The sequence below is a fragment of the Manis pentadactyla genome, chromosome 15 (genome assembly GCF_030020395.1).
Source record: "Manis pentadactyla isolate mManPen7 chromosome 15, mManPen7.hap1, whole genome shotgun sequence".
NCBI classification, from domain to species: Eukaryota; Metazoa; Chordata; class Mammalia; order Pholidota; family Manidae; genus Manis; species Manis pentadactyla.
Window position 1 is genome coordinate 59,832,084 of NC_080033.1, and position 27,406 is coordinate 59,859,489.

Consider the following 27,406-nt stretch of genomic DNA (forward strand, 5'->3'; position numbering starts at 1 on the left):
CGGCAGGACGTTTCCACTTTATTGTCTGTAAACTCTTCTTTGGTAAACAAGAAGACAAGAAATAGAAAGAGAAAAGGAGCACGCTGAGTCAAGGAGATGAGAGAGGGGCCAGTGCCCCTCACAAAGAGGAACTCTGAGAAGACAGCTACACCATAGGCGAGGTGGTAGGTGGAACTTGGGAGTCTAGGGTGGGTGGGGGCATGGGGGAGAGGCGGGGGAGCGGGCGGGGAGAGGCCACTGCTGGACATAGAAGCATAAATAATACAGCAAATGAGCTCATGCATCACAGCGCAGAGAATCAAGGAACCTCCACTGGGCCCCGCCCACCTCCATGCCCAGCAGGTCAGGGTTGGGTTGGAGGGGCTCCAGGGTCAGCAACCCATCCTTCGTCTCTCCTGTCCTGCTCTGCAGGCCGGCATGTGCAGGTTGCAGGGGCCGGGGAGGAGTGCTCACGATTGGGGGTCTGGGTTGAGGGGGCAGGGTTTGGGGTAGGTGGAGAAGCAGCTCCTGTCCCCTTTACATGGGGGTCTCGCTGCAGAGGACAATCTCCAGGTCCTTGCGGTAGAGCTTCCCCGCCTCGGCCAGGGACATGACGCTCTTCCTGTAGTTGGTGAGCTGCTGGATATTCATTTCCTAGGAGACACGGGGAGGGGAAGAGCCGCTCACTGGACGGCCCCACCCAAACGGCCTACCTAGTCATTCACAGACACACCCGCGGAAACTTTCTCGTACCCCAACCCAGTGCAGGTGGCTTAGAGGGATCAACAGCATGGGCTCTGGAGCCCGAAAGCCCTGGGTTAAAACCCTCTGTCTTTCACTTACTGACTGCATTGCTCTGGGGAAAGTACTCAACCTTGCTGAGTTCTGCCTCATCTGGAAAATGGGTACACTAATAGTACCTGCCTCCCTGAGGTGTATAATGATGATCAGATGAGGGAATGAACATGAACAAACTTAGCACAGTACCTGATATACAGCACGCACTCCCGACACAGTAGCTAGCGTGATGACAGTCACTGTCTGTGCACAACTCCTACAGATCCTTCTACCTCACTGGGCCTCCATATACTCAATCTGGGTCCCTGCCACCGAGGAAGAGAATGCCAGGGAAATGCTATGCCCTCCCATTCAGATGAGGGACTCTAACTCCTGTCTCCTCCAGCAGCAAAGCTCACCAGCTTACATCTTGTTCACTGGCTTCTCGTGGCCTTCAGAGGCCACTAAGGTGACCTAGGAACACACGCCCATGGTCTCATAAAACACGGAGGCCAACATCGGACAGAATACGAACATCTGATAGGCCTTGTGTTGGATATAAGGCTTTACAATAATTGCTTTGGGTGCAAATAGTGAACAGGTCTGAAATATAGCAAAGTCATCAACATGAGAAAATCACTTGAACTATCCTTTCCTTCCTTCCTTCCTTCTTCCCTTCCTCCCTTCCTTCCATTCCCCCTTCCTTCTCCCTCATTCCCTCCCTCCTCCCTTCTTCCCTCCCTTCCTGCCTGCCTTTCTTCCATATTGAAAATCTTGACAGATCTGTTTTGTTTTTTAATGCATCCCCTTCTAGGCTGACGCATCATCATCCCCATTCAGCTAATGAGAAAACAGAGGTCTAGAGACAAAGGTATTTGCTAAAGGATCAGACCAACTCTACAGCTATAAATATTCTTGGGCCCTGAGTCTTGAGGTCTAAGTATTCACCTGGCCGGCCTGCCTTCAGTCACCTCTTCCGGCGCTCAGAGGTCAGTCTGTTACTCCATTGTTTCAGGACATGCCCTTGTTACTGATTTCAGGTTTTGTGTCACCACCCAGCCCAAACACACTTTGCAAGCATCTCTAGCTTGGGGGATGAGAGGGTTGGGGGGCATTGTCCCTAAACGTGTGAAGTCCCTGGAAACGTCAGCTAGTTTATAATACTGGGGCATGTCTGAGCACTCAATTAGGAGCCAAGGAAGGGACCCCATATATCAACCTTGAGCTTGAGAAGCCCCCTGGCTCAGTGTGGCATCAAGAGTCTGAGCAGCAGAGGGAAGGGGCTGCTTGCTTTCTGTCTGGAAGTTTTGCTGGAAGCTGGGGAAGGCACTAGTGAGTTGCAATTGCCTTAGGAGTGCTAAGAAATACTGAAGTTTGATCCCAATAGCCTGGCCCCAGGAGCCTCTAACATTCATCTGCTCAGAAACCGTATCACAGCCCATGCTGGCATCATTAAAATGGAATGTGCAACTGCCATTCACCAAAAATGGCCTTTCCCTTCCCAACTTGGGTGCTGTTATTTACAGCCACGCAGCTCTCTCTTCCTGTTGATTCATTCTGTCCATCCCCAGGTGCCAAATCTTGAGCTTAGCACAGGCGAAAAGCTCCCAGGTAAACAACTTTATTAATATCCTTGTTCCTTAACTTTCAGAGTTGCTTCCTGACTCCAACACCTGACTCTTTTTTTTGTTTCCATATCATGAGTTGATCTATGCAGCTGCCAGAGCTATTTTACATGGTAATCAAGAAAGAGCTTAATTAGGTGATGACCAAGAAATTCAGGTCACTCCCTGGACTTAATGGCTGCCTGCAGGGTGGACCAGCTTCAGGGGTAAGGCAGGGCCATATGGAGAAAAACTATGCCTCATTAACACAACTACAGTTAAAGAAAAGGCATATTCATTATGATGCCCAACACTCTTTGGATGTATAAGGGGGCATAAATAATTTTCTCCTAGAATTTGGTTCCAGGAAAAAGTTTGCCGAGTTGAAACACTTGGTGAGTCCTTCCTTCTTCCTAGGAAATCTTTGCTTGCTTCTAATTTATTTTCTGCCTCTTTCGAAACGCAATTGTAGGTAATGTAAAGAAAAAAGATAAATTTAGGATGACAGAGATAAAGGACGATATTCAGGACAAAGATAAAGAGGTCAGGAAGCGATTGGAAAGGGAGACACAGACTCAGAGGCTGAAGTGACTTTTTTTCACCGAAATTGAGCAGTAAATTTAGCTCTTGCCTGGCAGCCAAGGCAGTTAGACAACGCCAGGAATTACAGAGTGTTCACTGTCTAATTAAAGAAAGCAGTGAAACCATTTGCTTGGAGAAAGACAATTTCCAGGAGATGAAGGAAGACAGCCGCAAAGGCTGGTCTCCTGGCTCTTGTGCCCCCTGGCCCCTCCCATCCAGGCCACCGAGACGAGCCACGAGGCCTCCTTGGATCCGCCCAACAGGCAACGCGACTCGGCAGTGACGGAGGTCAGTTCTCAGATGCTCCCAGGGCTGCTTTTAGCCTCTTGCCCACTGCAGATTCTGCAGTTCGTCCATGCAGTATACCCTCCCCTCCTGCTGGACCCTGCTCTCCAAATCTCACCTTGCGTAAAAAAGACCTTTTGGCTGGCAATCTGGCTGACCCTCCCACGAGCTGGGCCAGTCAGAACTGCCGGTGCCTTATCACAGTGTCATTCACAGCAGCCAACAGGCAGAAACAACGCAAGTGTCTGTCCACAAATAAACAAAATGTACAGACACACAATGGTATGTTATTCTGCCTTGCAAAAGAAATTCTGACCCCGCTGCAACATGCATGAACTTTGAGGAAGGAATGAAATAAGCCAGACACAAAAAGACAAATACTGCCTGCTTCCCCTTAGGAAGGCCCCTAGAGCAGCCAGATTTGCAGACTCAGGAAGTGGAATGGTGGGTGCGTGGAATGGTGGGTGCGAGGGGGCTGGGAGGAAGGGGACGTGGGGAGCTGGTGTTTCATGGTGCAGAACTTCAGTTCTGCAGATGAAAACAGCTCTGGATGGGTGATGGTGATGGTTGTACGAAGTGGGTGTATTTAATACCACTGAACTCTAGCTAAAAGTTGGTTAAGAGGGTAAAGTTTGTGTTATGTGTCTTCTACTACAATTAAATAGTAAAAGAAACATAAGCCAATCAACCAGGAACAAAACAAAACAGTCACCCCACAACGGCCACTGTCTTGCTCTGGGTGATCCCAGGGCAGCGAAAGGCCCTCGCGGCAGCCCTGTTGGCCCCCCATCAGAAGCCTCTGCTCCGCCCGGGGCCGCCACCCCAGGCCTCTGGGCTCAGCTGCCTACCTTCCTGTTTTTGTCGTACAGATCCTTCAGAAGGGCGTCCAGCTCGTTCTCGTCAATGTAGCCGCTGCCGTCCTGGTCGTGGGAGCAGGGAGTCGGCACCGAGCTTAGGACTCAGGCCCCAGGGCCCTCACCTCACCCCTTGCTGCCCCCCGATCCACTCCTGGGAGGTCTCAGAGTCCAACCTTCCCTTTTCTCTGCCCAAAATGATGTGTCCAGACCATGTGGTTGCCAACTAACGCAGTCACCTCTGACTTTACCACTCAACACAGGAAAGGGACACCTTTTGGTTACGTTTCATTCTGGCGTGTTTCATTTGCATTGAAAATACAAATGAGGTTCAAGAAAAGTATTTAGCTAACTCCTTGAGTGCCAAATCCCATCAGATGTCAGGATGAACACAGGGGCTATTTAAAGTTTACCCCCAACCCTTTAGTTCATAAGAAAGACCACTGGGGTCACATGGGCAAAGGTGGCAGCTGTTAAGGAGGTCCTCTTGCGCCCAGCTTCCTAGCAAGCACCTGGCTCTGGTGCCAACTTATGGCCAGGCTCCTAGGGCACACTATGAGTACCTCCTCCCTCTGGCTCCCAACAGCCCAGTCACCCCAACTCTGAGTAAAACCCTCTCTTGTGGACTATTCTCTCCAGTGCTTTGCAGGACCCCAAACCTGGGGCTTCACAGACTATGGATTGCAAGTGCCATTTGTGTTCCCACACAGCAGAAGCTGCTGCAGGGCATCAAGAGGGACAGGAAGAAATGACATGGCCCGAGCCGCCCCGCTGGCATCCGTGGGCTCCCCTGCTGGTGCGGCATCCTGCCCGCCCAGCCAAAGCTGTGCCCCTCTCACCTTGTCGTAAAACGTGAAGATCGCATTGAACTCCTCTGCAGTCAGCTTCATGCCCTGTAAGGCCCAAAGCATTAAAGAGAGAAGCGAAAGCTGGGAGAGTGTGTGTCTGTGTACATGTGTATGGGGGTGTAGGGGCATGTATGTGTGTATATATGTATGTGTATGCATGTACATGTGTATGCGTGCAGGTGTATGTATTTGTGTATGTGTGTGTATGTGTGTGCATACACATGTAGGCGGGTGTGTGTGTGTTGGACTGCTGGGCATCGGGGTGGGAGGGTGAAGCTCAGGGGGATAAGGGGACAGGAGGAAGCTAAGAATTGCAAAGAGGCTCTTTTACCTGAAATTTAAGCAGGAAGTTTTCCTGTACAGGTAAGAGTCTGGAAAGAGAAGGTGAGAGCAGAGATTAGGAGACAGTGCAGGAGAACGTCTCGGGCCTGAGGGGGACGCGGAGGCAGGCCTGCAGGTAGGGAGGTGGTCTCGGGGTCCTCAGTACTCCGAGTTAGAGGAAAGCCCTACAAAGAGGGAGAAGACACTGAGGTGGTGATGTTTGTCTTGGCTTCTTGACACCTGACCTGTCACCCTTCCCGCTGGCTGCACTTAGGGATTGGGGGAGTAGCACAGGACTGATCTGCAGGGGCCACGTAACAAGTGACCCCAGGGGTGAAGGTGGCACTTACCGGGACATCTCGGAGAGGCCCAACTTGCCGTCCCCGTTCAAGTCAAACATCCTCAGCTGTTGGGGACAGAAAGAGGTGCCTGGGTTATTTGCTCTGACCTTCTCTGTGGGACCTCGACCTGCCCTCCTCTTCCAGCGGAGAGGAAGGCAGATGGGTGGAGGGAGCTCATGCCTCCTCTGAGGTCGTCTGGAGGCCAGAGCCAGCGTGGTCTGAATCAGTCACCGGGAAGACAGCAGGGACTCGGCCACTGCCCCTCAATCCCCTCCTCAGGGAGGGCTGCCGAGGAGCAGCAGGCCCGCCCTCCCCAGCTTATCCTCTGTGGAGGTTGTCATGGAGCAGGGCCTCTAGTCCAGGCATCAGCTCCCTACGGACCTTGGAGGGAGGGCGTGTGGGGCCACGAGCTAGCATCCCTTGTGCTGGCTGCTGTGTGGAGTCACTTCACCCAGGCCTGAAAAAGCAACCTACAAGAGACCCTGCAAACCCAGAGCCCCACCAGCAGGGGGCCCAAGCCCTGCACCCCCGGGGAGGGGCCCCTGCGGCCCACTCACTATGGTCTGGGTGTACTCCCGGAGCTTGGGCTCACCGCACGGCCGGTTCGCCTTCTTCAGCAAGTCAGACAGGAACCCCTGGAATACAAAGGGCCCCTTCAGAGCTCCCGACCCACTCGGTCAGTCCCTGTTCACTTGGGTGTTTATCCAGACAGGCAGTCGACATCCTCCCGGGGTCTGCCATGTGCACAGCTTACATCCCTCACAATTCCCTAGCTCCTTAGTGCCTGTGGAGGGACCTTGAGGGCTGGGAGGTGCTCCTGGGTGCAACCTCACCCTGCAGGATAGGTGGTAGAAACCGGCTCTGGCTCCGGCCCTGGGCTAAGCAGTGCCTGGACATCACTGCTTCAGAGGAACTCAGGGGTGGATGTATAAGCCAGAGGCCAGCCTGCCGGAACTGCCTTGAGGATGCCTGTGGTATGAAATGTGGCATGGTTGCCCTCTTTGGCCCTACAGCTCCGTGTTGCTGATCTCACATGGATGCCCTGAACATGTCCAGCAAGTCAGAGCCAGGCCTTATGTTCCCTGATATTCCTGATACTGATCTGCCAGGCCAAGCCGACCACAAGCCCGTGTTCCTCGCCCAGTGTCTCCTCTCCCCCCAGCTGCCTTCAGCCCACCACCACTCTGGCCTCAGTCTGACTCTCCATGCTCTCCCCAAGCCCATCCTACCTTGAGCTCGTTGGCTTCGATGTAGCCACTTCTGTCTGTGTCATACTTCCGCCAAGCCTGCAATGGCAATGTCAATCTGTTCATAAAAATCCATCTGCATCTATAAGCCTCCTCCATTTACCTCTAATGAATCAGGCCAGATCTTGAGATTCAAGAATATTACAGTGAGGTGGGTACATGGAGATGGTCTATCCCTCCGGGCTGCAGATGAAGAAATGAGGGAAAGTGTCTGGGCCGAGGTCACACGGAGAGGGAAAAGGCTTCTGGGCAAGGTCTCCCCATCTGGCTGGCTACAGGCCTGGGTCTCTGGATCATCTTGTAACCAGGGGTCAGGTTTTCTGAGGTGCTAACCAGGCAGCTTCTACCAGGGCTAGCACTAGGGTCTGGTGGATCTGATCTTTGCTGTGGGTATATGGGGTGTCCTTTGATTGCTCTTGAAGCTTCTCATTCCCTGATGGGGGCTGGGGCCAATGGTAAGAACCTTCTAGAAGGGGTAGAAACAGGCTTTGGTTAGTTTTCACTGTACGCCCCCCTCCATCCCTTCATCATGACACATATGATGTCTGCAGGGGAGCAGAACTGGCAGTGTAATCAGATGGTTTAGACTATCCCGAGGCCACTCCCCACCTTTCCGATAAAAAAGCATGCTTCTTCCTTTCTTTTTTTAGGAAACCACTTCTTCCCATGCTCGATTGCTCGGTCCATATCGTTCAAGAGGGGTTGACCCCATCTCCAAAGGTAGGCATGTGCCCTAGGTCAGGTCAGTCGGTCACCCCCTGATCCCATCCCACACTGGTCTGGGCTCTGATCAGAGTGCCAATTATTCGGTGCATGGTTGAGCCCCTGCGAGGAACCAGGGCATAGCCTGCTGATCACAGCATCTAGGGCATCAAAGAGAAGCAGTGTTGCAGCAGGTCATGTGGGTCTGACCACCTCCTTCCTCTCTTGTCTGGCCATCTGAGCCACAACAGACAGTACATAGGAGAGACAAGGAAAAATAGCTGTAGTGGTTTTGAAATGTCCACAAAATTTTCACCTCCCTTCCAAAGGTAGAGCCTAATTCCCCTGTCTTTGAATGTGGGCTGGACTTAGTGACTCCCTTCTAATGAGTAGAACATGACAATGTGTGACTTCTGAGACTAGGTCATAAGGGCATTGAGACTTGTTCTCTCTCTTGGATCTCACGCTCCGGAGGAAACCAACTGCCATGTTGTAAGGATGCTGAGCCAGCCCTTTGGAAAGACTCATGTGGGGAGGAACTGAGGCCTCTTGCCAACAGCCACGTGAATGCCTCCTCTTGGAAGTCTATCAAGCCTTCAGATGACTATAGCCCAACTAACATCTTGACTTTGATCTCATGAGAAACTCAGAGGCAGACCTGCCTGGCTAAGTGCTACCTTAGGCTGCAAAATTTTGGAGGTCGTTTGTTATGCAGCAGTGGTAACTGATACAGTGGTCCTGAGGAGATCTGGTCCTATATACAACTGCCCTGGAACCCCAGCCTTTCACCCAAGCCACCTGGTGGCGAGGAGGGAATACCATGGTCGTGGGGGGAGAGGGTGCTGTGTTTGGGGCAAAAAGGCCCCAAGAACCCTGTTTCCCCACCTCTTTGGTCTATTTTGCCTGATCATATTTCTTAGATTTGCTTCCAAGTTTCCTTCCCTTCTCCCTCAGCTCCAAATGCATGCCGGACCCCAGTAACACTTGATTTTCTGACAGTCAGCAGACACTAATTATTTTCATGGATTTGTATCTCTTGCCTGCCCACTTCTCCAGATCATGCCCATGTTTATTGTCAGGAATGTAAGAGCTTATAGATATTTTAGGATCTTTCTTCCATAACAGTAAACAAGGCTGCGAAATTCTCATGGTATAGTAATGGCTCAGAAAATTTGGTCTGGATTTTCTTTTGGTCCTGATTTTTTTTGAAAGGGTAGCCTTATGCTACGGACCACTTGGGTAGATAGTATTTGACTGGTGGAATGTCTTTTCTCTGGGGAAAAAATGCAAAGCACCAGCTGATTGGGAGTGGGATGCTCCCGCAGGCCTGGCTTCCCTCGCCTCTCCCTCTCCGAACCCACCTCCACTCCCACACTCTCAGCTCAACCTCTCTTTCCCTTCAGCACTTTGGGTCAGTCCCAGTAGGTCATTATTCTCTTCCCATTCAAAGAAAAGACTTCAAGAGACCTGGGCTTTGTGGAATCTCAAAGAAATCCTGAGGTGTCACTACAATTAGGCATTCAAATGTTGTGCTGAGCAGTGCGATGGGAACTGTCTCCAGCACAAGTGTGTCGGGGCTGCTGAGGGGCCGTTTGGTGTGTCCAGCTGATACAAATGGGACAGATGGACAACCCCAGGGGGGATGGCACTGTTGGATGCTGGGGTCCTGGGAAACTTGCGGATTGTTGGGTTAGCAGGTGTGCTTGGCATAAAGGATAAAGGCAGGTAAGAATGTGGAATCAAGTCAACTACACAAAGGGAAGCCACTGATTTGAGAGAGTGAAGGGGAGAGAGATTTTTTTGCTTCTCTGTAAGCATCTCTGACCCCTGCAAGCTATCATCAGCCCCGTTTGCCCAGTCAGTGGGGGAATAGAAGCCAGTCTTTGACTGCCTCCCTGTCAAGAAAGAAGCGTTAGGCATAACACTCCCTTTTCTAGACAGAACACCTGACGCTCTGACACGAAATCAGCTCTCTGACAAGTTCTAAGTATATGCAGACCCCCCCCAGCCAGGCAAGAGAAGGCTAAGAACGGAATCCAGAATGTCAGTTACCAGCTTATGGAATCTTGCCACCTTGAAAAAAACTGGAGAAAATCCTTTAAAGCACCATAAAATTAAACCCATATCTGATGCTTAGGCAGGCTGCCACTTAAAAAAAATGACTCATCTGCTGTGAGAATCGGTTATTTCGAACTGACTTTCTATCCATGGGGGAAGCCCCAGGCCGTGAGGGTTTCTGGACTCACCCGCCAGTAGCTTTAGGCAGTGAGTCACGGAGAGGAGATTACCGGTGGCTGGGAACAGGTTTAACACGATGAATGGCAGCTCAAGTGAAGCTGAAGGCCAGTCATGATTTATCACAGCAGGCAGTGTGTGTGGGGTATGGGTTGAGTTTACTCTGAGGGACACGTTGAATGGCCAGGGCACAGGGTTCCAGAAAAATAACCAGAAATAATTGGTAGTTTGCTGGGCATCAGGATTAGTGATGTATTTGGTTGAACCATATGGAACTCCCAATTTTTGTCTATCAAAAATGGCGAAATACCAGCAATTTCATGTGGTTCAATCCATTGGTTGAATATTACAAAAAGACACTTGAGTTTGGATGTCCTATTTTACTGAGGATCTCAAAGAATTTCTATGGCAAAGATAGAATACCTGTTTTAAAGGGAGACACGGAAGCCCAGACCACAGTCAAAGATCAAACCCCAAAGATACTGGAAACTGAAATTCTCCCTGGGCTTTTCCAGCCTTGGGATGGCACATAAAGCCATCCTTCCCAAACGTTCTCCTTGGAACTCTGATTTGAAGGACACTGAGGTTACTGAGTGAGAACAAAATATGGGGGATCTTGGAGCTAAATCATGTGAAACAGGTCACTTCATTGCAGGATTTCTCAGAGATCGTACTATGCAAATGTCTGTGACACGTCTCCAGAGCGTGAGATGGTGTGCTCACAGCATTTCCCACATGTCCTTGACCCATACTGACTCCTCTCCTTACTCCCCACACTTTCATGTGCACACGCATCACCCGGGGTTCTTGTTAAACTATAGATTCTGATTCAGTGGGCCAGGAACTCTGCATTTCTAACAAGCACCCGGGATGGTGATGGTGCAGGTCCGTGGACCATACCTGGAGTGGCAGAGCTCTGAGAGGTGTGGCATCTCCCAGGGACTATTCCCAGGCTTTCAGGTGGCCTGGCTCTGAACACGGGAGAAAAGCAGGCCCCTATGTGTGGAGAGAAGGCAGTGCCTCGGCCTCACCTCCATAAATTCGGTGCTGGAGCCCACGTGCTGCCGGAAGCACAGAAGGAAGTTCTCCTCGGTCGGCAGGATCTGTGCCAGCTGTGGGGATCAGAGAGCGAAGTTACATTAGGGAAGGCCCTGCAGGAGCGGAGCAGACTTCCTGTAGGAAGGACGGAAAATGGCCAGTGGCGAGGCAGCGTGGGGTCGTGTTTCACTCCATTTTGCTTCCTTCCTGAGAACAGCCCTTTGACGGGGAAGAAGGATGTTCTGAGAAGTGTATTTGGGTCACCCCAAACCTTAGGGTTTGAACAGCTGGAGGGAAAGAAAGTGGTGCCACTTTGAAATGCAAGTATCCGGACTTGAAAGAATACTTGGTAGGTTATTCCGTATATATAAAATTCTTATAAATGTACATTAATCTGAGATTGGTGGTTGCTTGGGTTGGGATGACCTGCACCAGGAAGAAGAACGTTTTGGGGGTGATAAAAATGCTGTATCTTGATTGTGGTGGTGATTTACATGGTTGTATACAACTGTCTAAACTCATGTAATTTAAAAAATCAATAGTTTATTGTATATAAATTATACCTCAACAAATTTGATATTTTAAAAATGTGAGTACTCTTGTGAAGCAAACACTGCTGGCTGCCCACCCCCTAGCCTTTCCCCACTTCTTTGTTCCCTGTATCCTTGGCACCCTGGCAAATCCTGATTAGTCCAAGTCAGCTAAATGTGTCAATCCTCTTTCCCTTGCCAGTGATTGGCTTATGGGTAGGCATGTGACCTAGTTCTGGCCAATAAAATGCAAGGGGAGGTCTGCTAGGGTACTTCTGAGAAACGTTTCCTTGTTGAATGAGGGACCAAATGAGATGGGTCCTTTCTGCATCTGGTGGTGGTTGTACGTGGATGTGATGCCTGGAACTGCTGCAGCCATACTGCTACCAGTTTAAGGATGAAGCTGCTTTGGGGGCAGACAACAGAACCAAGAGAACTACAGAAAAGCAGGGCCCTGCCTCCTTCACCTGGAGCCTCCTTACCTGTGCCTTTCTCATGAGGAGTCTCTCCTGGCTTAAGCCAGGAGTCGGTAAACTGTGGCCGATGAGCCAAATCTGGCCCAATGCCTCTTTCTGTAAAAAAACTTGTTTGGGAACATGGCCATACCCATTCGTTTACATATTATCTGCAGCTGTTTTTGTTCCACAAAGGCAGAATTGAAACTTGTGACAGAGATTGTCTGGCCTACAAACCCTAAACCATTTAGCATAATCTGGATCTTTACAGAAAACGTCTGTTGACCCCTGGTTTAAACCCACTTGCATCAGGATTTTCTGAGACTTGCAGCTTAGGCCAACTATAGTGGATGCTCTTGGTGCCTTTCCCTGACCCCCTTTCACTAGCAGGTAGACCATCCCTCAGCTGCTGTGAAAGATGACTGTTACTGGCCTGTAGACATCCCCTGCAGGAGAACTGCCCCCCACAAAACTAGGGCTGCCCCAGCCAGCCCCGCCCCCACCTGGAGGAGGCAGCTCGCATCCAACGGCTGATTGACGTGGGGGTACAAAGGACCACCTCTCACCTCAAGGTGGGCCCAACACTGGGGCACACTCCACACCCCAGAGCTCCCCAAGGGCTCAGGCCAGGACAAGGTTCCAGCTGTGACTGCAGCTACAGCCTTGCGTAGCTCCTTTCTCTGCCTTTTCTCTGTCTCAGTCTCTGCTTCCAAGGCATTGGCCTGAGGTAGCACCCCAACCAGTCCACCCCCGGAGGAGCTACACCGCTGTCATCTGCCACCATCATTATTCTTGACCCCTTGGCCACAGGTCACAAACTATCTGCCGGACGTGTCTGGTTAGGCCCGCACACACATGCATAGGTATATGTGTATGTATGAATGTATGTGCGTATATGCAGATTGTTAAGTTAATTAAACAAGGAGGCCATTAGACTGAAGGGGCCTTAGTGCCTTAGCAGCCTGTGTAAGCAAACCAAAACATATACAGTCAAAAGAGCCCAGCCAGCCTCCCCAGGTAAGGCGTCCACTTAGGCGATAGCCAGTCACCCTTGCTCGGCTCCGGCCTCTCTTTACAGAAGTCTTCCCTCCGGCTCCTGTTGATGGAGGGTTCCGACCACGTCTGGTTTGGAACTGCCCGTTTGATTTTTGCACAAATAAACTCTTTAAAGTTTTGATATGCCTCTGATATGATAACAATATGTATATTTGCATATATGAATGTATGTGGGTGTATATGCAAATATATTTAAGATCTATATGTATATGTAAATTATATTTTGTATGTATATATATTTATTTAAATATATATAAAATAACATATCTGGTGTGTATATATACATAAATATATGTATATTTATTTATTTGAAATTTTGCCTTTGGGTACCTTTGCATGAGACATGGACTCTCATGTTCCCCAGTCTTCACCTTCCCTTCTCCCTTAAACTGGGCTCATCACACATTTATGTGCCTACTGGGGGGCCCCAAGAGCACGTGAGGTCTCCATCCCTATCTGATTTGTTCCTTCCTCTTTCCTCGTGAGACACAGAAGTCCCACCTGTACTCAGTTGGTTAGCCTAAGCACCGGGGAGAGGCCCTTCCCGTGTGGCTCATAGCCAGGACGACGGGACTCACCTCTGCCATCTCGATTTTCCCATCTGCATTCTTGTCATACTTCTGCATGAACTCTTTCATCTTCTCCCCGAAGTTGTCGCTCTTTGACATCTATGGAAAGACAAAGGGGCTGGGTTTGCTGCTGGGTCCCAAGCGAACCATGGATGGACTCACGTCAGCGGTGGGAATCATTTTGCGCCCCAGAGAGCAGGCATGCAGCCAGGTTGAGCCGATGCTCGGAGGGATTTCCTTTCCAAGATCCTTCAAAATCCAAGTGGTCTCTTCTTTGAGGCTCAGTCACATAATTTTCAAAGGGGAACAGGACATGTGGACATGCTCTGTCCCATGTAATTAAACAGGCCCCTTTGCCTTTGAGAGGGATTAGACCACCATTCTATCAGAAGGGCCAGGACTTCTTCCCATCACTCAGATGTGAGAACTGAGAGCCCCACATTATGCTGAGCAGCTTATTCCAGTGGCCCCCACATGTCCTAAGTGCTCAACCAGAGCAAGGTGAAGGGCTCATTTTTCTTAAGGACTAACCAGCAATTCCACGTTATTTTTCACTCTGATTTTATGCCATGGGGAATGTAGGAAGGAAGTCTTCCTGTAGCTGAGGGGGAATTTAAGTCATCTGTGGGATTATTGTGATACCCAGCACGGCAAAGGACATCAAAAGTCCCTTTAGCCCATTGTTGTCTGTCTTAAACTCCAAAGCTCTCTTAAGTTCTTAAATCTTACCCTGGTCTGGGTGCTGCTGATTAATTGTATGCATTAATGAGCACCTCCTCACTCCCTAATCAATGATAGGCCTGCTTGGGGAGGCGGTGTCTCTGCTTTGCTTGTCTGATGACTTCCCGGTGGGCTGTGTGCTTCCTGGGATTGGGCTAAGGAGAATTCTACCAATTCATAGTCTTTTCTGAATCCCTCCTATTGTTTTTATTTTTTTTTTATGTTTTAATCAAATGTACATCACAGGGGTTCAACAGCCCCCCTCCCACCGCCCCTGTCCACTCCCCTCCCCCTTGGTAACCACTAGTCACTTCCCAGTGTCTATCAGTCTAATACTGTTTTGTTCCTTCTGTTTTGCTTTGTTTTTATATTCCACAAATAAGTGAAATCATAGGGTATCTGTCTTTCTCTGCCTGGCTTGTTTCACCGAGACTGATACCTTCTAGATTCATCCATGTTGTTGCAAATGGCAGGATTTCTTTTCTTTTTGTGGCTGACCTCCTATTGTTTTTTGCCTTTGGAACCTGTCCCAATTTGCCAATAGGTACTTATCAATGTGTATTGTTTTACACTTACAAATGTGCATGGAATGATCCTAGGCCCTATTGCAAATGTGGTCATCCTGTGGAATTTTTATAGCAGCCCCTGTGAGGTGAGCAGCCTGTCCATTTTACATGCAAATGCAGACTGAGATGAAGTGACTTCTCCCAAGGTCACTGCCTATTCAAATTTGAACTCATGGTTCTTGCTTCCAAGGCCAAAATCATTTCTACCACCTAACAGCTGCACTGAGAGCCAGACCTGGATGCTGTCAGTTGAGACTGTTGTTGACAGACTTGAAAATCACCTCTGATGCCATCTGAGGAAGGGCATGACCAAGAGAAGGATTTCAGATTCGAAGCACTTCGTAAAAACACATTCCTCTACCAATCCCATGATCCTAGAGTCAGTGTTGAAGCCTGTGTTGTCTGTGATTCAGGCTTCATTATCCCAGTGATGAGGGGTGATGGGGGAACTGTTGATAAACAAACCATGAATCATCACCATCGCTTAAGCCCATTGCTTGGACCACCTTACTGGGGCGCTCTGCCGAGCTTTGAGCCAGGAGCTCACTGGTGGATTTGTGACTCATCACCTGAACTGCTCCATGAAGATTTGCTAATAAGCGGTGGATTGGCCAAAAGACATGCAGTAGGGTGGAGTGGAGAGACCCCCCAAAGGATGCGTTGGGAGCTGGCAGTGGGGATGACTCCATATATTTGATAACTGGATATGGGAATCACAGCAGACTAGCTCCAATTGCCTTAGCTATTCAATAACTCAGACACTCCTCCAAAGGCTTTAGTGCATTCAATACTGCCAGGTAGGCACCCGGGGAAACAACGTCCCTGCTCAGGGCTGCGGCGTGATTTGGAGTCACTTCGGGCAGGCGCGGACAGACGGTCTGACATCCCCATGAAGGAGGCCAGCTGTACCACCAGGTTCAGATACTGGTTTGGACCAAACCTCAGGTTTCTCTTAGGTGCTTTCTGAGGATTCCAGCCCCTGTTGGCTTAGAACAGCGCTCCTCCAGGGAGGACCATTCTGCACCCCTAGCAGGGAACATCTGGCAATGTTTGAAGATATCTTTGATTGCCAGTTGGAGGGGATGCTGTGGGCATTTCACGGAAGAGCGAGGGGTGCTGTTTATCGCCCTACATGCACAGCACAGCCCCCATGACAAAGAATCCTCTGGCTCCAAACGTCAACAGTGCGGAGGCTGAGAAACTCCCGTCTGGAATAAAGGCCCTTGAACTCCCCTAGGCACCCAGGCTTAAGTCAAGACCCTTCTGAGCATCTTAGAAAGGATGTGGATTCTTCCCTAGGGAAAAATACTTTTATACACACATACCCAGACGCAAAGCTGTGTGCTTTCAGGGGACTTCTCAACCCCTGGGGTCCATTCATGAAACCCCTCAATCCCAGACACTCTAAGAGGTAAGGCACTCTTTTTAAGAGAGTTTTCCAAAAAACTTAAAGACCTTTATAAATAGAAACTCCAAGGGCAAGACCAGAGATGTCAGGGCCACTAATGGAAGGCAGACTTCAGGACAGTGGATGCTCAGAGCCACGCTCAGGATGACAGAGACTCCCAAGCTGCGGGAGCGGGTGCTGGGCTTACCATGCCAGAGCCTTTTCTTGCCTTCTCCAGCTCTCGGAAAAAGTTTTCTAGCTCTTTACCTTCAATATACCCATTTCCTGTGAAGACAGCAAAGAGAAAAAAAAAGGCAATTAACCTCAGGGCTAAATAGTAAGACTGATTAAGGGGTGGGGGAGGTGTTGGAAAGCCGGGGCCTTCATGGGGAACTTCTCCTCAATGGTCAACATGCAGGTGTCTGGGGCGGCCTGGGCCTGCTCTGTGTTCTGGATGTGGGACTGGCCTCAGGGCGTTTGCATCTGTAGGGATGAAAAGTTAGCAAGGTCTTCGGGATATACATTCAGTATGTGTCAGTGGGAGGGACCAGCCTCTGGGTCAGGCCAGCAGAGGTGAGCAGGAGCTGGGAGCTGGCTGGACGAGGGTAGGAGCTAGGGATCTGACAGGTCATCACCAGCCAGGTCTGTCAGCAGGTGGCAAGCCCTGGTCACCAGGTTGAATGAGGTCAGAGGCCAAACTTGGGTCTGTGGGGTCAGAGGGTGTCCTGAATTGAAGAGTGTTCCCCCAAATCCACGTCCACCTGGAATGCTTCAGCATGTGACCTTATTTGGAAATAGGGTCTTTCCAGGTGGAATTAGTAAAATGAGGTCATATTAGATCAGAGTAGGCCTTCATTCAACAACTGGTGTCCTTATAAGAAGGGCTCGTGAAGACGGAGACACGCAGGGAGGAGGGCTGTGTAGACAGAGGCGGAGGGCGTGATTCACCTCCAAGCTGAGGAGGGCCATGGGTCGCTGGCGATCACCGGAGACCCAGGGAACATGTTGTCCCTCAGCCCCCAGAGGAAGCAGCCCTACCGACAGCTTGATTTTTGATATCTAGCCTCTAGAACTGTGAGAGACTAAATTTCTGTTGTTTTCAGCCACCTGTTTGTGGTATTTTTGTGGTACCAGCTTGTGGTACATTTTTGTAGCAGCTCCAGAAAAATAATGTAAAGTGGAAAAGTGGAAAGAAAGGCAGGGCATCTGTCCTGTGGGTGGGGGCACCCAGAGCTGGTCACAGGCGTTATGCATAGGGGAGGCCCATGGTGCCGAAGAGGGGCTCCCGGGTCTGTGGGTGAGGAATCGATCCCTGGCTCTGCTGTGCTTCCCACTGTATGACTTAGGGCATGTTGTTTAACCTGCCTCATCAGCAAAATGGGTTTTATCATTAAATGGAATTTTGTATATAAACCCCAACACCCAAGCCATTATGAGTGCATCGTAAATGTTGCTATTATTTGAGTTTAATTACAGGAACCTGAGTGTAAGATGGGAATGAACCTGGGTGAAAAGTGCAATCATCAGATGAGATTTCAAGGTCAACGGCTGACTTTTAAGATTGCCTAAGTAGTGAAAGGCCCTTTAGTTTCTCAAGTTTTGAACCCAGATAGCCTAGAGACTGGGAGAACTGAGTCCACAGACAAGGTCCCCGACCTCTGCTGTGATCAGGAGGAGGATCGCAGCTGGGAAATCAGGTCTAGGGTGGTGCTCCCCAGACTCCCCCAAGCAGGAATCTCCAGGGATCTTTAAAGGACATGGATGTCTGGCTCCAACCCCCACCTCCAGGCGTTCTGATGTAATTGGTTTGGGGTGTGAACTAAGCATTGTAATGCTTTTTAAAGCTCTGCAGGTGATTTCCATGTTCAGCAAAGTTTGGAAACCACAGGCCTAAAAGTCAAGTTTCAAATCTGATCTAAAGCAGTTGAACAAGATTCCTACAGAGAATATTCAACCTGAACAGGAAAGTCGGGCGGTAACTTTCTTCAAGGACAAGTGGAATTACATACTAAACACACAAAATAAAAAAAGAGTATTACCCTGGCCTTTGGAGGGGAGGGAGAGGGGATTCTTCCCAACCTCTCCCCATAGTGTCCCCTGAAAATGTAGATTCCAAATAAATAACCTTAGAGGCTCCCTCTAGTGGACAAGATGCCACAATAGCTATTTTGGAGAAACTCAAGGGAGAGTTAAGCCCCATGTATTTTTGTCTGCGGTGAAAGGATGCGGTTGTAATTGGAGGTGGGGGAACGGGACTTGAGTTCCCTGTTTCCCCTGGGATAGGGTGGCCATCTTTCTTTAGGATGTTCTGCGGAGCTTCTTGGGGGGTTTGGAATGTCATGAGTGTGTGCCTAACGGCCTGTGGGGCCAGCTGGAGCGGGGGCGTGAGGCAGTGGAGGTGGGGGACGGGAAGGGGGGGCTTTCTAGGCAAAAAGACAGTCTGGTGGATGATGGCTCTGAGCTGGAGGAATGAGGAGTTTCTCCCTGGCCACTCCCTGCAGGGGTTCTGGCTCTTCCTGTTTCTCAGCAGAAAGCTGAGGTCAGCTGTGGGCCCAGGTGCAGCTTCCAGAAGCCGGTGGCTGGGGCTGAATGGGGGGCTCAGAGCTGGCACAGTGAGCCCAGGTTGGGTTTGGATGGAGCAGAGGCCACCCAGATGGGCCCCCAGCCAAGCCAGGGAGGGGCAGACACTGGGTGTGGGAGTCTGTTTCCTACGTGTGTCAGGAGGCGGCTGAAATGAACTCAGAGGGGCCGGCCTCTCAGTGCAGGAGCATGTGTTTCAAAGAGCATCTCCACTCAGCTCTGAACAGCCTGTCCCAGCCTTGCTGTTGGGCCTGCTTTCCCCGTGGCCCTGCTGCTGCCACCTCTCCTCTAGCCCCTCCCCTATGGCATAGGTTGGGGAGTCCCTGGTCCCTCTTGGGTAGGCACCAACCTGGTTCCTCTCCTGCCTCTCTCACACTCACTGGCACTCTGGGATGCCACCTTCCTGAACCTCAGTTTCCTCACCTGTAAAATGGGGATAATGAGAGTGCCGTGTAGCACTGAAGATCAGCTGGGATAGTAAAGTGCTGGCCCATAGTGAGCCTCAAACACGCCAGTGGTCACTAGTGCCATGGCTGGTGTTCTGCCCACTGCCTTGGCTGGGGAACATGCTGGCCTCGGGCTGCTTGAGTCAGGTTGGGAAGATGGCGGGGGTGCAGAGAGGGGCCATAGCAGGTGAGGCCAGCACCAAGCCTGCCCCCTCGAGCAGTCTGAACTGAAAGAAGAGTAGAAAAGTGCAGGCCCTTGGAACCCACCTTATCCTTGGGGTATCTCTGAAACTTACAAAGAATAAATGTATTTGTTTGTTCTCTTGTTCTAGAGAGGTTTTAAGGTGCTTTACCAACCTCATGAACCACACAGTTAGCCAGCACCTTGCCCAGAAGGAAAGAATGGGCCCTTGTGAACTTTGATAACTCCTCACAGACACACCACCCTCCATTTCTCAAGGCACACTTGCCTGTTTTCTTGGCGTCTGCAGACACTTTGAAGCCTATGTGTAAGGCCCTGTGTGGGTTGCCATTGGGGATGTGACCATAGACAAGATCTAGCTCCTGTCCCCCAAGTGGTCACAATCCTTTCAGGCACACAGGATCACAACAGGGCAGAGTGGAATCCTCTCCTTGGGAAGGAAAAAACCTGAGGCAGGGAGAAGGTAAGCAATTTGCTCAGGATCACACAGCAAGGTGGGACCCAATTCCTGATCTAGGCTTCATTTGTTCATTCAACATTTAGTGAGCATCCACTCTAGGCTCTTCTGTGTGCTAGGCACCAGGGGTGCAAAGGAGAGGTGGCCAAGGTCTGCCATGCTGGGGTAATTGGGTGGGGATGCAGTGGGGGCAGACAATCAGCAGGGAAGTGAATTCAAGCACGACACCTCCAGACACTGTCAGGTGCAGTGAAGAGAGGATGTGATCGAACGGAGGTGGACTGCCTGGACTACTTGGACAGTATGGGCTCCATGGACAGGACGCCTCTCTGAGAAGCCCCAGCTACTAGACGGAGGGAAGAAAGAGTAAGATCAGAGGCAGGGAAAGGGGCCAGGAGCTGGCACAGCACCGCCGTGGAAAGGAAGCCCTCCCTGCATCCAGCCGGAGCAGCTGGCACTGCAGGAGGTTCCTAGAGGTGGGCAAGCCCCTCTTGCCTTGCTAGAAATTCCACCCCCATTCCCTCTCTGTACCCGCAACCAAGGGACAGAAAAGCAGTTCAACTCATCAAGCCTTGATTTTTTGAAGTAAATAATAGTCCGACTTTGTGCCTGGTGCTCAGGGAGCTATGGCCACATTCCAGGTATGGGCCTGCTCGGCAAGGGCACTGATGTACGGGCCGCTGGGCTGAGGCGGCCAGATGAAGACTGGGATGGACCAGTTGAAGGCGGAGGGGAGAAGCTGAGAGCAGAGGCAGGCAGGGGCTGTGGCGCCCTGAGGGGCATCCCCATCAGCAGGGTGAACACCTTCGCTACGTGGCCTCCCTCAGAGCAGCTCCCCGCCCATCGCCCAGAAAGGACCTGTCACCCCACGCTGGGGCAGAGGACTGGTTGCCCGACACCCCTCAAGGGAGGACTTCAGCACGGGATGAGCAGCTTGCTTTTCCTCTTACAAGGTGTGGGCTGACTGGCCACTGAACCTCTCAGGGGCTGGACACCGATAGGCATGTGGTCACCATGGCAACCACCACGCCTTCCCTCGTCAGACCGCATCCTGTGAGCATCAGGGGTACGGGGCTGGGAGGAAGCCAGGGGCCCCGCATCCTGCCTTACTGTGCTCTGCTACCATTCTTCACTGCCACCATGCCCTGGGGTCCCCCAGTTTAAAGTGGGACAATACTTTTGTGCAATTAACCTGACCACAGACGCTTGGAAATCCACGAAGGATGCTCTGCTTCACCATGGAAAGTGGCCTACTTGTTTCTCACTAAGATGTGTGTATAGATTTTCCAAGCGTTGAACAGGTAAGAGCAACCTGAGTAAGAGGTATTCTGTTACAAGCTCTGTGACATCGAGCAGGTCAGTGTCTCTGAGCCTCAATTCCTTGATCTGTAAAAACAGGTATGGCTATCTGTGCTCCTAGCTATTCCTGCATTTTCAGGCTATTGTGAGAGCCACAAAAGGTAATGTGAAAGAATTCTGGAAAATGTAAACATCTCACACCAACAGAGAGCATCATTTTTATACTCTGCACCTTCCAGATCTTCTGAACCAACGTGTGGCTGTTAAGCCCTTTGGCTCAGAGTTCTGGTGCGGCTGCTGTCTTTCGAGTATTGGTTCTCAGCTCAGACTGGGTATTAGAATCACCTGGCAAGTTTTTAAACCACCATTGTCTGGGCCTGACCGCAGAGCTTCTGAGTTAACTGGTGGGGTGGGGACTTCTTTGAGGGCATGCTCGCCAATCTTGCCAGGTGATTCTGATGGGCAGTCAGGGTAAGACCTGCTTTAGAGAAGCGAGTCTCCGATTTTAAGGTGTGGGCCATTCCCTCCACCATCTATAACGAGTTTTCCACTCACCACCCCGTCTGATCTTCAAGACTGCCAGGTAAGCAGACGGGTTACCTGAGTTGGTGGGGAAAAGAGATTTAGTCACAGCTACCAGCCTGATTTCCTTCTCCTTATCCCAGGGACCTCTGTCATATCTGTTTTTGTCTTGGTTTCTCTGCCACACACACACTTCTCCCTGTGTCTCCTGGGAAGAAAACCACAGTGTAAATAGCCACTGGATGGATGTTCAGACATGATTTTTGGTTTGCATTTCTGAGCTGTGCCGCTTCTCAACAGTGGTTCTGGACCTTGGCTGGGTTCCCTGAACCTGTGGACATCTGACAGCCTAATGCTGGGCCGATTCCCAGGCGTGGGGGAGGCCAGAAGGCTGGGGCAGATTGGGCGAGAGGGGAGGGAGGCGGCAGAAGCCAAAGAGGAGGGGAGAGGGCTGAAGCCAGAGGCCCCAGATGGGACTGGCTGGGCGAAGGAGGGCAGATGATGCAATCAGCTGGGAGAGCCGCCAGGGCCAGCGCTGGAGGGCACTGTTCTTGGAGAGCCTCACGCCTGCTCTGTTAATTCTGGCTCCCTCTTATTGGAGGAGATTTCCCAGAGGGGTCTCCTTAACCCTGGAAACTCCCCCGGGGCCCGGCTAGTGCCACCACCCAGGTCTAGAGGGGAATAAACAAGGCGAGCAGGCAGGCACGGGGGATGGCTGCGCTGGTGGCTGCCCTGGCCCACCGGCCTGAAGCACCTTGTTTGTGAAAACGTGTCCCCGTGGCTGCCTCCCCAGGGAGCCTCAGCTCTTCACAGACGCGGCTGCCTCGCCGGCTGGTGCAATCACCTTTCGAGAGGCAGGCCCCTGGGGCATGAGATGGCACAGAGGGTGCCCAGCACAGGGGCACATCATGGATGCCACACCAAAGAACTATGAGTGAAGCACCTGGTGACTGGGGGGTGAAAGTGCAGGTGAGGTGGGCGGGCTCACTCCTAGGACTTCCCCTGGTGGGGCTGCAGGCTGACCCCAAAGAACCATATCCTGACGTCACACCCAGTGAGACACAGGGACCCCACAGGTACGCTGACAGGTTAGAAGAAAGCCCCCTCTGATGACTGACCTCAGCTCCCTGCATCGGACCACCTTCCCACTCCCACCCTGGCTTCAGTGTTCCGAGAAATATAATCATTTCTGTAAATCCTATAGTTACTTTAGGAATAGCACAGCTAAATTGCATCTTAAACATATTCATAACATATTCATGTAAATACTAAGTATATACCAGTTACCTTGTAACCCTCGGTTACAAGGTAACTGGTCTACCTTTCCCAGAGCCCTCCTTTAGCATCCAGTGCAAGTGCCCAGGCCTCTCCCCACCTCTGAGAGGCACTGTTGCTTAGTTTTCCTCCCCATCTCCCACCAGGGACACAAATTTAGCAGTGACCAGCGCTCTGGTCTGACCACCTGCCTGGCATGAGCCCAGGGTGTGTGGGTTTGGGGGATGCTTCTGTCATTACCATTGGGTGTGGGACAGACAAAGCAGGGTCTTCCTCAGTTCCTAGCAGTTCTTCCTGTTACTATTTCAAAGTTCCTGAGGCCCACACAGGTAAGGAACACGGCCCAATCCCTGGGAGAGGCTTTGGGGACCGCCTGTGTCACCAGGGCCATCTGGGTTCAGACGAACGCCCAGAAGAGTCTGGGCAGATTCCCACGCCTGGAGATACAGATCTTTTCACATCTTTATTGTTTTGCTGATTACACAGGAAACACAAGCTCTTGTAAAATTTTCAGACACTACAGAAATTAACTTAGTAAAAGGAAATGCCTTTTACTTTTACTTCATGTACTCTGCAGAGAGAACCACTATTGTGATTTTATATTCTTTCAAATATTTTCTAGCATTTGTGCTTCATTAATAACAAAAATGAGCTCAGACTATACTAGTGTCTTACTGCAATATTTTTCAATCTCGGTAGTACATTCTGGTCGTTTTTCCAGGTTGGTACAAAAGCCCCGCCCTACACTCAAGGTTGCATAATATTCCACCGTAAAGATCAGCATAATTCATTTTTCTGGTCCCTAATGAAGCACGTTCCCCCCCCCCCAAATATTCAGGATTCCAAAGAACTCAGTAGACTTCCTCGTTTAGATAACTTCCTTGTTAGATAACTTTATATCTACTTAGGATAGATTCTTGCAGTAAGTGGGATTCCTTACTCAGAACAGAGAATGTCTGCTCACAGCCTAATTCTAGGTCCTTGAGTAGAATTCCAGTGTGGCTATAGCCTCATTTTCCTGTTCACTTCCTCTGTACCATGTCTGGCATTTTAATCCTTTCCGCTGGGCTCTGGGAGAGCACCCCTCTTATCCCTACATTCCAGTTACTTCTAAACACTAAGGCGTTTGTCTGATGAGCCACAACTTGGCTCTCCACGGACCTCCTGCTGGTCATCAGCAGAACAGAAGCCTGGTGGCTGGTCAGGATGGCATAGAGAGGCCAGTGTGAGCTTGGAGCTGGGCACCCCTCAGCTGCCTGGATCTTGCAGACTGGGGAAGTTCCTGGCAAAGTGACCAGTCACCACCAGAACGATGGACGCAGGCATGAAGGCCCTGTAAGGGTCACTAAGAGCATGGAGGTGACATGTGAGTCATAGAGTGGGCTTGGCTGCTCTCTTCCCTACTTCTGCCTTTGAGGGATGACATCTGGACCCTCCCAAACGCAGGACCTTAGCTGACTGCTGAGGGAGAGTCCGGGGATGGTAGAGGGAACTAGGAGACAGGATTCGTGCGTCTCCCGCCCTCCCACTTTGCTGTGTGATCTTGTGAAAAGAACTTTGCCTCTGTGTGCCCCAAGCTCTGCTTCTGCAAAACCTGCTCCTTCCTTTCTGCACTGCAAGGCTGATGATAATTTAAAAAATAATCCATTGGGGCAAAGTCACCAGGATGATGATGACCTCTGGTTAGGGATGGGCTGAGTTAGGGCCAGAGCAGCTGCCCCCTCCCCACTGCCCTGGGAATCCAGCTGCTTCTGAGGTCTCCTTGTCTGTTCACTATGGGTTCCAGGGGGGGTGGGGCGGTGGCTCCTGCCCCATGGTGGCTGTGACTAATTGGGCTCCAGTGAGGTCACTCCAGGGAGCTGGTGAACTGCAAAGGAGAGTCTCCCAGGGCTCCTTCAATTTTGAGTGGCAGGAAGAAATCCCAAGATGAAAACAGAAGACAGAGTTGGTAAAAGCAGAGCCCGATAGGGCAGGGGGTGCCCTGGGGGAGAGGTGATGAGCTCCCCAGCAGCCTCTGGGTGTTTGGGAGGGGAAGGGAAGGGAAGGAAAGGGGAGAGAAGGGAAGGGAAGGGAAGGGACAAGTAAGGTGGCTCACAGCCTAATTCTGGGTCCTTGAGTAGAATTCCAGTGTGGCTATAGCCTCATTTTCCTATTCACTTCCTCTGTGCCATCTCTGGCATTTTAATCCTCTCTGCCTGCCTTCTCTGTTAGGTCCATGGCCCTCCTGGACTTCCCTGAGGCAGTGACCAGAGAGGGCACTGGGAAGTCTGGTGGACAAGGAAGCAAGTAGCAAGTATTTAGCTTCCCTTCACATCGGAGTGGGAGGGTCCCTGAGGCACAGGGCCCTTGGGGGTCTAGTTCTAGTTCAGCTAGACTCTGGCCAAGCCAAGGTCCCCTCTTGGGGTTAAAGGAACTGCTCGTCAACTCCGAGGCTGAGTTGGGGGCCTTTCTGTGGGCGAGGAGGAGGGCCACTTGTACCTCTTATCATGGAGACACCACTCTTCTACCCCAGGCAGGTGTTCAGAAATAAGTTGGGCGGTAACGAGTTGACGCCGGCACCACCACGACCTTACTACACGGCCCTGGGCAAGCCACTCCTGTGTCTGTCTCTTTCACACCAGGAAAATTGTGAGCGGCTCAGCAGCCTCACAGTGTGGGATTCAAGAAGGTGTGATTGTGTTTTGAAAAGCATGAAGTCTCAGATAAATATAAGGATTTGCATGATTATTGAGGGCACTATTGGTTGTCCCCATGAGAACGGGGACAGGAGAGCTGTGGCTGCCTCTGTTTATAGCTGACTCATCTGTCAGGAGGCCGTTGGTATAACCTTGGCCACTTGGTGACTTTCCTTGAAGCATGAAAGTCTCTGGTGCACAAATACTGGCAGAAGCATCGTCAGGGGATGTGCATGTCACCTGGAATACTAAGGGGCTGCAATCTTCTCAGAGGCCTTTCACCAGGGGAGTTTTACGTCACAAGCTGGGGACTGGAAGTACAACCCTTCCTTAGCCCCATTTCACAGATTTAACCATCTACCCACCTCCTTCAGTGATTCACGGGTGGGTCATGTTCCTAAAGCAGGTATCACATGCCCAGTCCTCTGCTGCCCCCTGGCCCCCCAGCTTTCTCAGTTGACTCCACAGGAACAAAACTTCACTCATTAGTGTCCCCAGACATTAACTCCTGCTTCTCCAAGCTCTCTGGGCAGAGCGCCTCTGTTTAGCCACCTTCCCACGCTGCTGAGGTGAGGAAAGGAGAAGGGAAGGAAGCCAGCCACCGCCTGATCCTCTCTTTGGTTCCCAACCCCCTCAATCCCAGGATAAACACCCTGAGCCACCACCCTGCCAACAGCCTGAGATGCCAGAACATTTTGGGTGCCCACCCAGCAGGACCTCAGAGAAAGAAATCAGATCACTTCGTTTTTTTTGGAGTGGTAGAGAAAAAGTCCCCAGTGATATCAGAAGCCTCTAAAGGGGGCCTGACCTCCCTTTATGCCTGAGTCAGACCGTCACAGACTTTTGGAACCCCAGCACTGGGGCCACCTCCAAAGGCCTTTCAGTCCAGCCCTTGCTTTACGGGTAAGGCAATGTCAAGACCACCCAGGACAAAGCATTGGTCGCTGAGGCATTTGAGATTGTGCCTACCCCCCTACCCCACAGAGGTGGTGTCACCCCACACACCCAGGATTACCACCATGAGGGGATAAGTCAGGCCGGTACCCCAATCCTGCCCCTCTCACACCCGCTGCTGCTGTGGGTGGGACCCACATGCCCCAGGGGGCGGGGGAATGGGCAGAGGAAGCCCACAGGGTGTGCAGGGGCCAATGCCACTCTCTGCTCCTACTGGCCGCCAAGCAGCCTGGGGAGGCCAAGAGGTTCCCTTCAGGATCCCCCAGCTTGTCCAGCCCCCAGAACCCTGTCGGCGGCTAACCTGGTATTAAACAAAAGGGGAATCTGGGGAAAGAAAGGAGTGGGCTTCTGAGACCTGTGGCTGCAGCAGCTGACGGCAGGACCTTACCTTGAGGCTGAGGGCGGGAAGGATAAGATGGCAGGGGGAGTCAGGGGGCGCCCTCCCTGCCCAGGCCTCCTCTCTGGGAAAGCTCCAACTTGCCCAGGATGAGGCTGCAAAAGCCGGTGGGCTCTCTGTCGTCTATGTCAGGGGAGAAAAGTTACTGACAGTTGTCACCAGAGCGGCCACATGTCCCCCAAACTCAAGACCCCGACCTCACCGCCTTTGCGGCCAAACACCCCCTGGGGCAAACGTACAGCTGTCCGCATCAGCAGTGTCCCCCTTCCCTCCCCGCAGGTCCCTGGGGGCGAAGGGGCACAGAAGTTGGGAGCTTTACTGACCGTCTGCGTCAAAGTGCTTCCAGATTTCCAGGAACTGGGACGCCGTCAGCTCGGCCAAGTGCAGGTAAGGGGGCTGCTGCTGCGGGCCAGCCATGGCGAGCCGCTTCGAGACCTCAGGCAGCAGCACCGCGCTGTCCCTGCGCACCGGCTCCACTCCCGCACTCGGCCGGGTGCTGCGCG

At 51.4% G+C, this 27,406-nt stretch overlaps 1 protein-coding gene across 1 annotated transcript; it reads right to left on the minus strand.

The window, feature by feature from the left end:
- Window positions 1-27,406, minus strand: CALB2 (calbindin 2). The gene is made up of 11 exons (XM_036926968.2): window positions 27,227-27,406; window positions 16,305-16,381; window positions 13,433-13,522; window positions 10,807-10,887; window positions 6,821-6,877; window positions 6,149-6,226; window positions 5,601-5,656; window positions 5,261-5,300; window positions 4,921-4,974; window positions 4,076-4,147; window positions 1-633 (listed from the first exon to the last, which is right to left on the minus strand). The coding sequence occupies exons 1-11, from the start codon at window positions 27,318-27,320 to the stop codon at window positions 517-519; spliced, it is 816 nt and encodes a 271-aa protein (XP_036782863.1). The 5' UTR covers window positions 27,321-27,406; the 3' UTR covers window positions 1-516.

Coding starts and splice junctions, on each gene's coding strand:
- CALB2 (XM_036926968.2), bottom strand. CDS start 27,320: ATGGCTGGCCCGCAGCAGCAGCCCCCTTACCTGCACTTGGCCGAGCTG. Junction 13,523..16,304: donor CAAGAAAAGGCTCTGGCATG/GTAAGCCCAGCA, acceptor GTCTTTCCATAG/ATGTCAAAGAGCGACAACTT. Junction 10,888..13,432: donor GGAAAATCGAGATGGCAGAG/GTGAGTCCCGTC, acceptor TGATCCCCACAG/CTGGCACAGATCCTGCCGAC.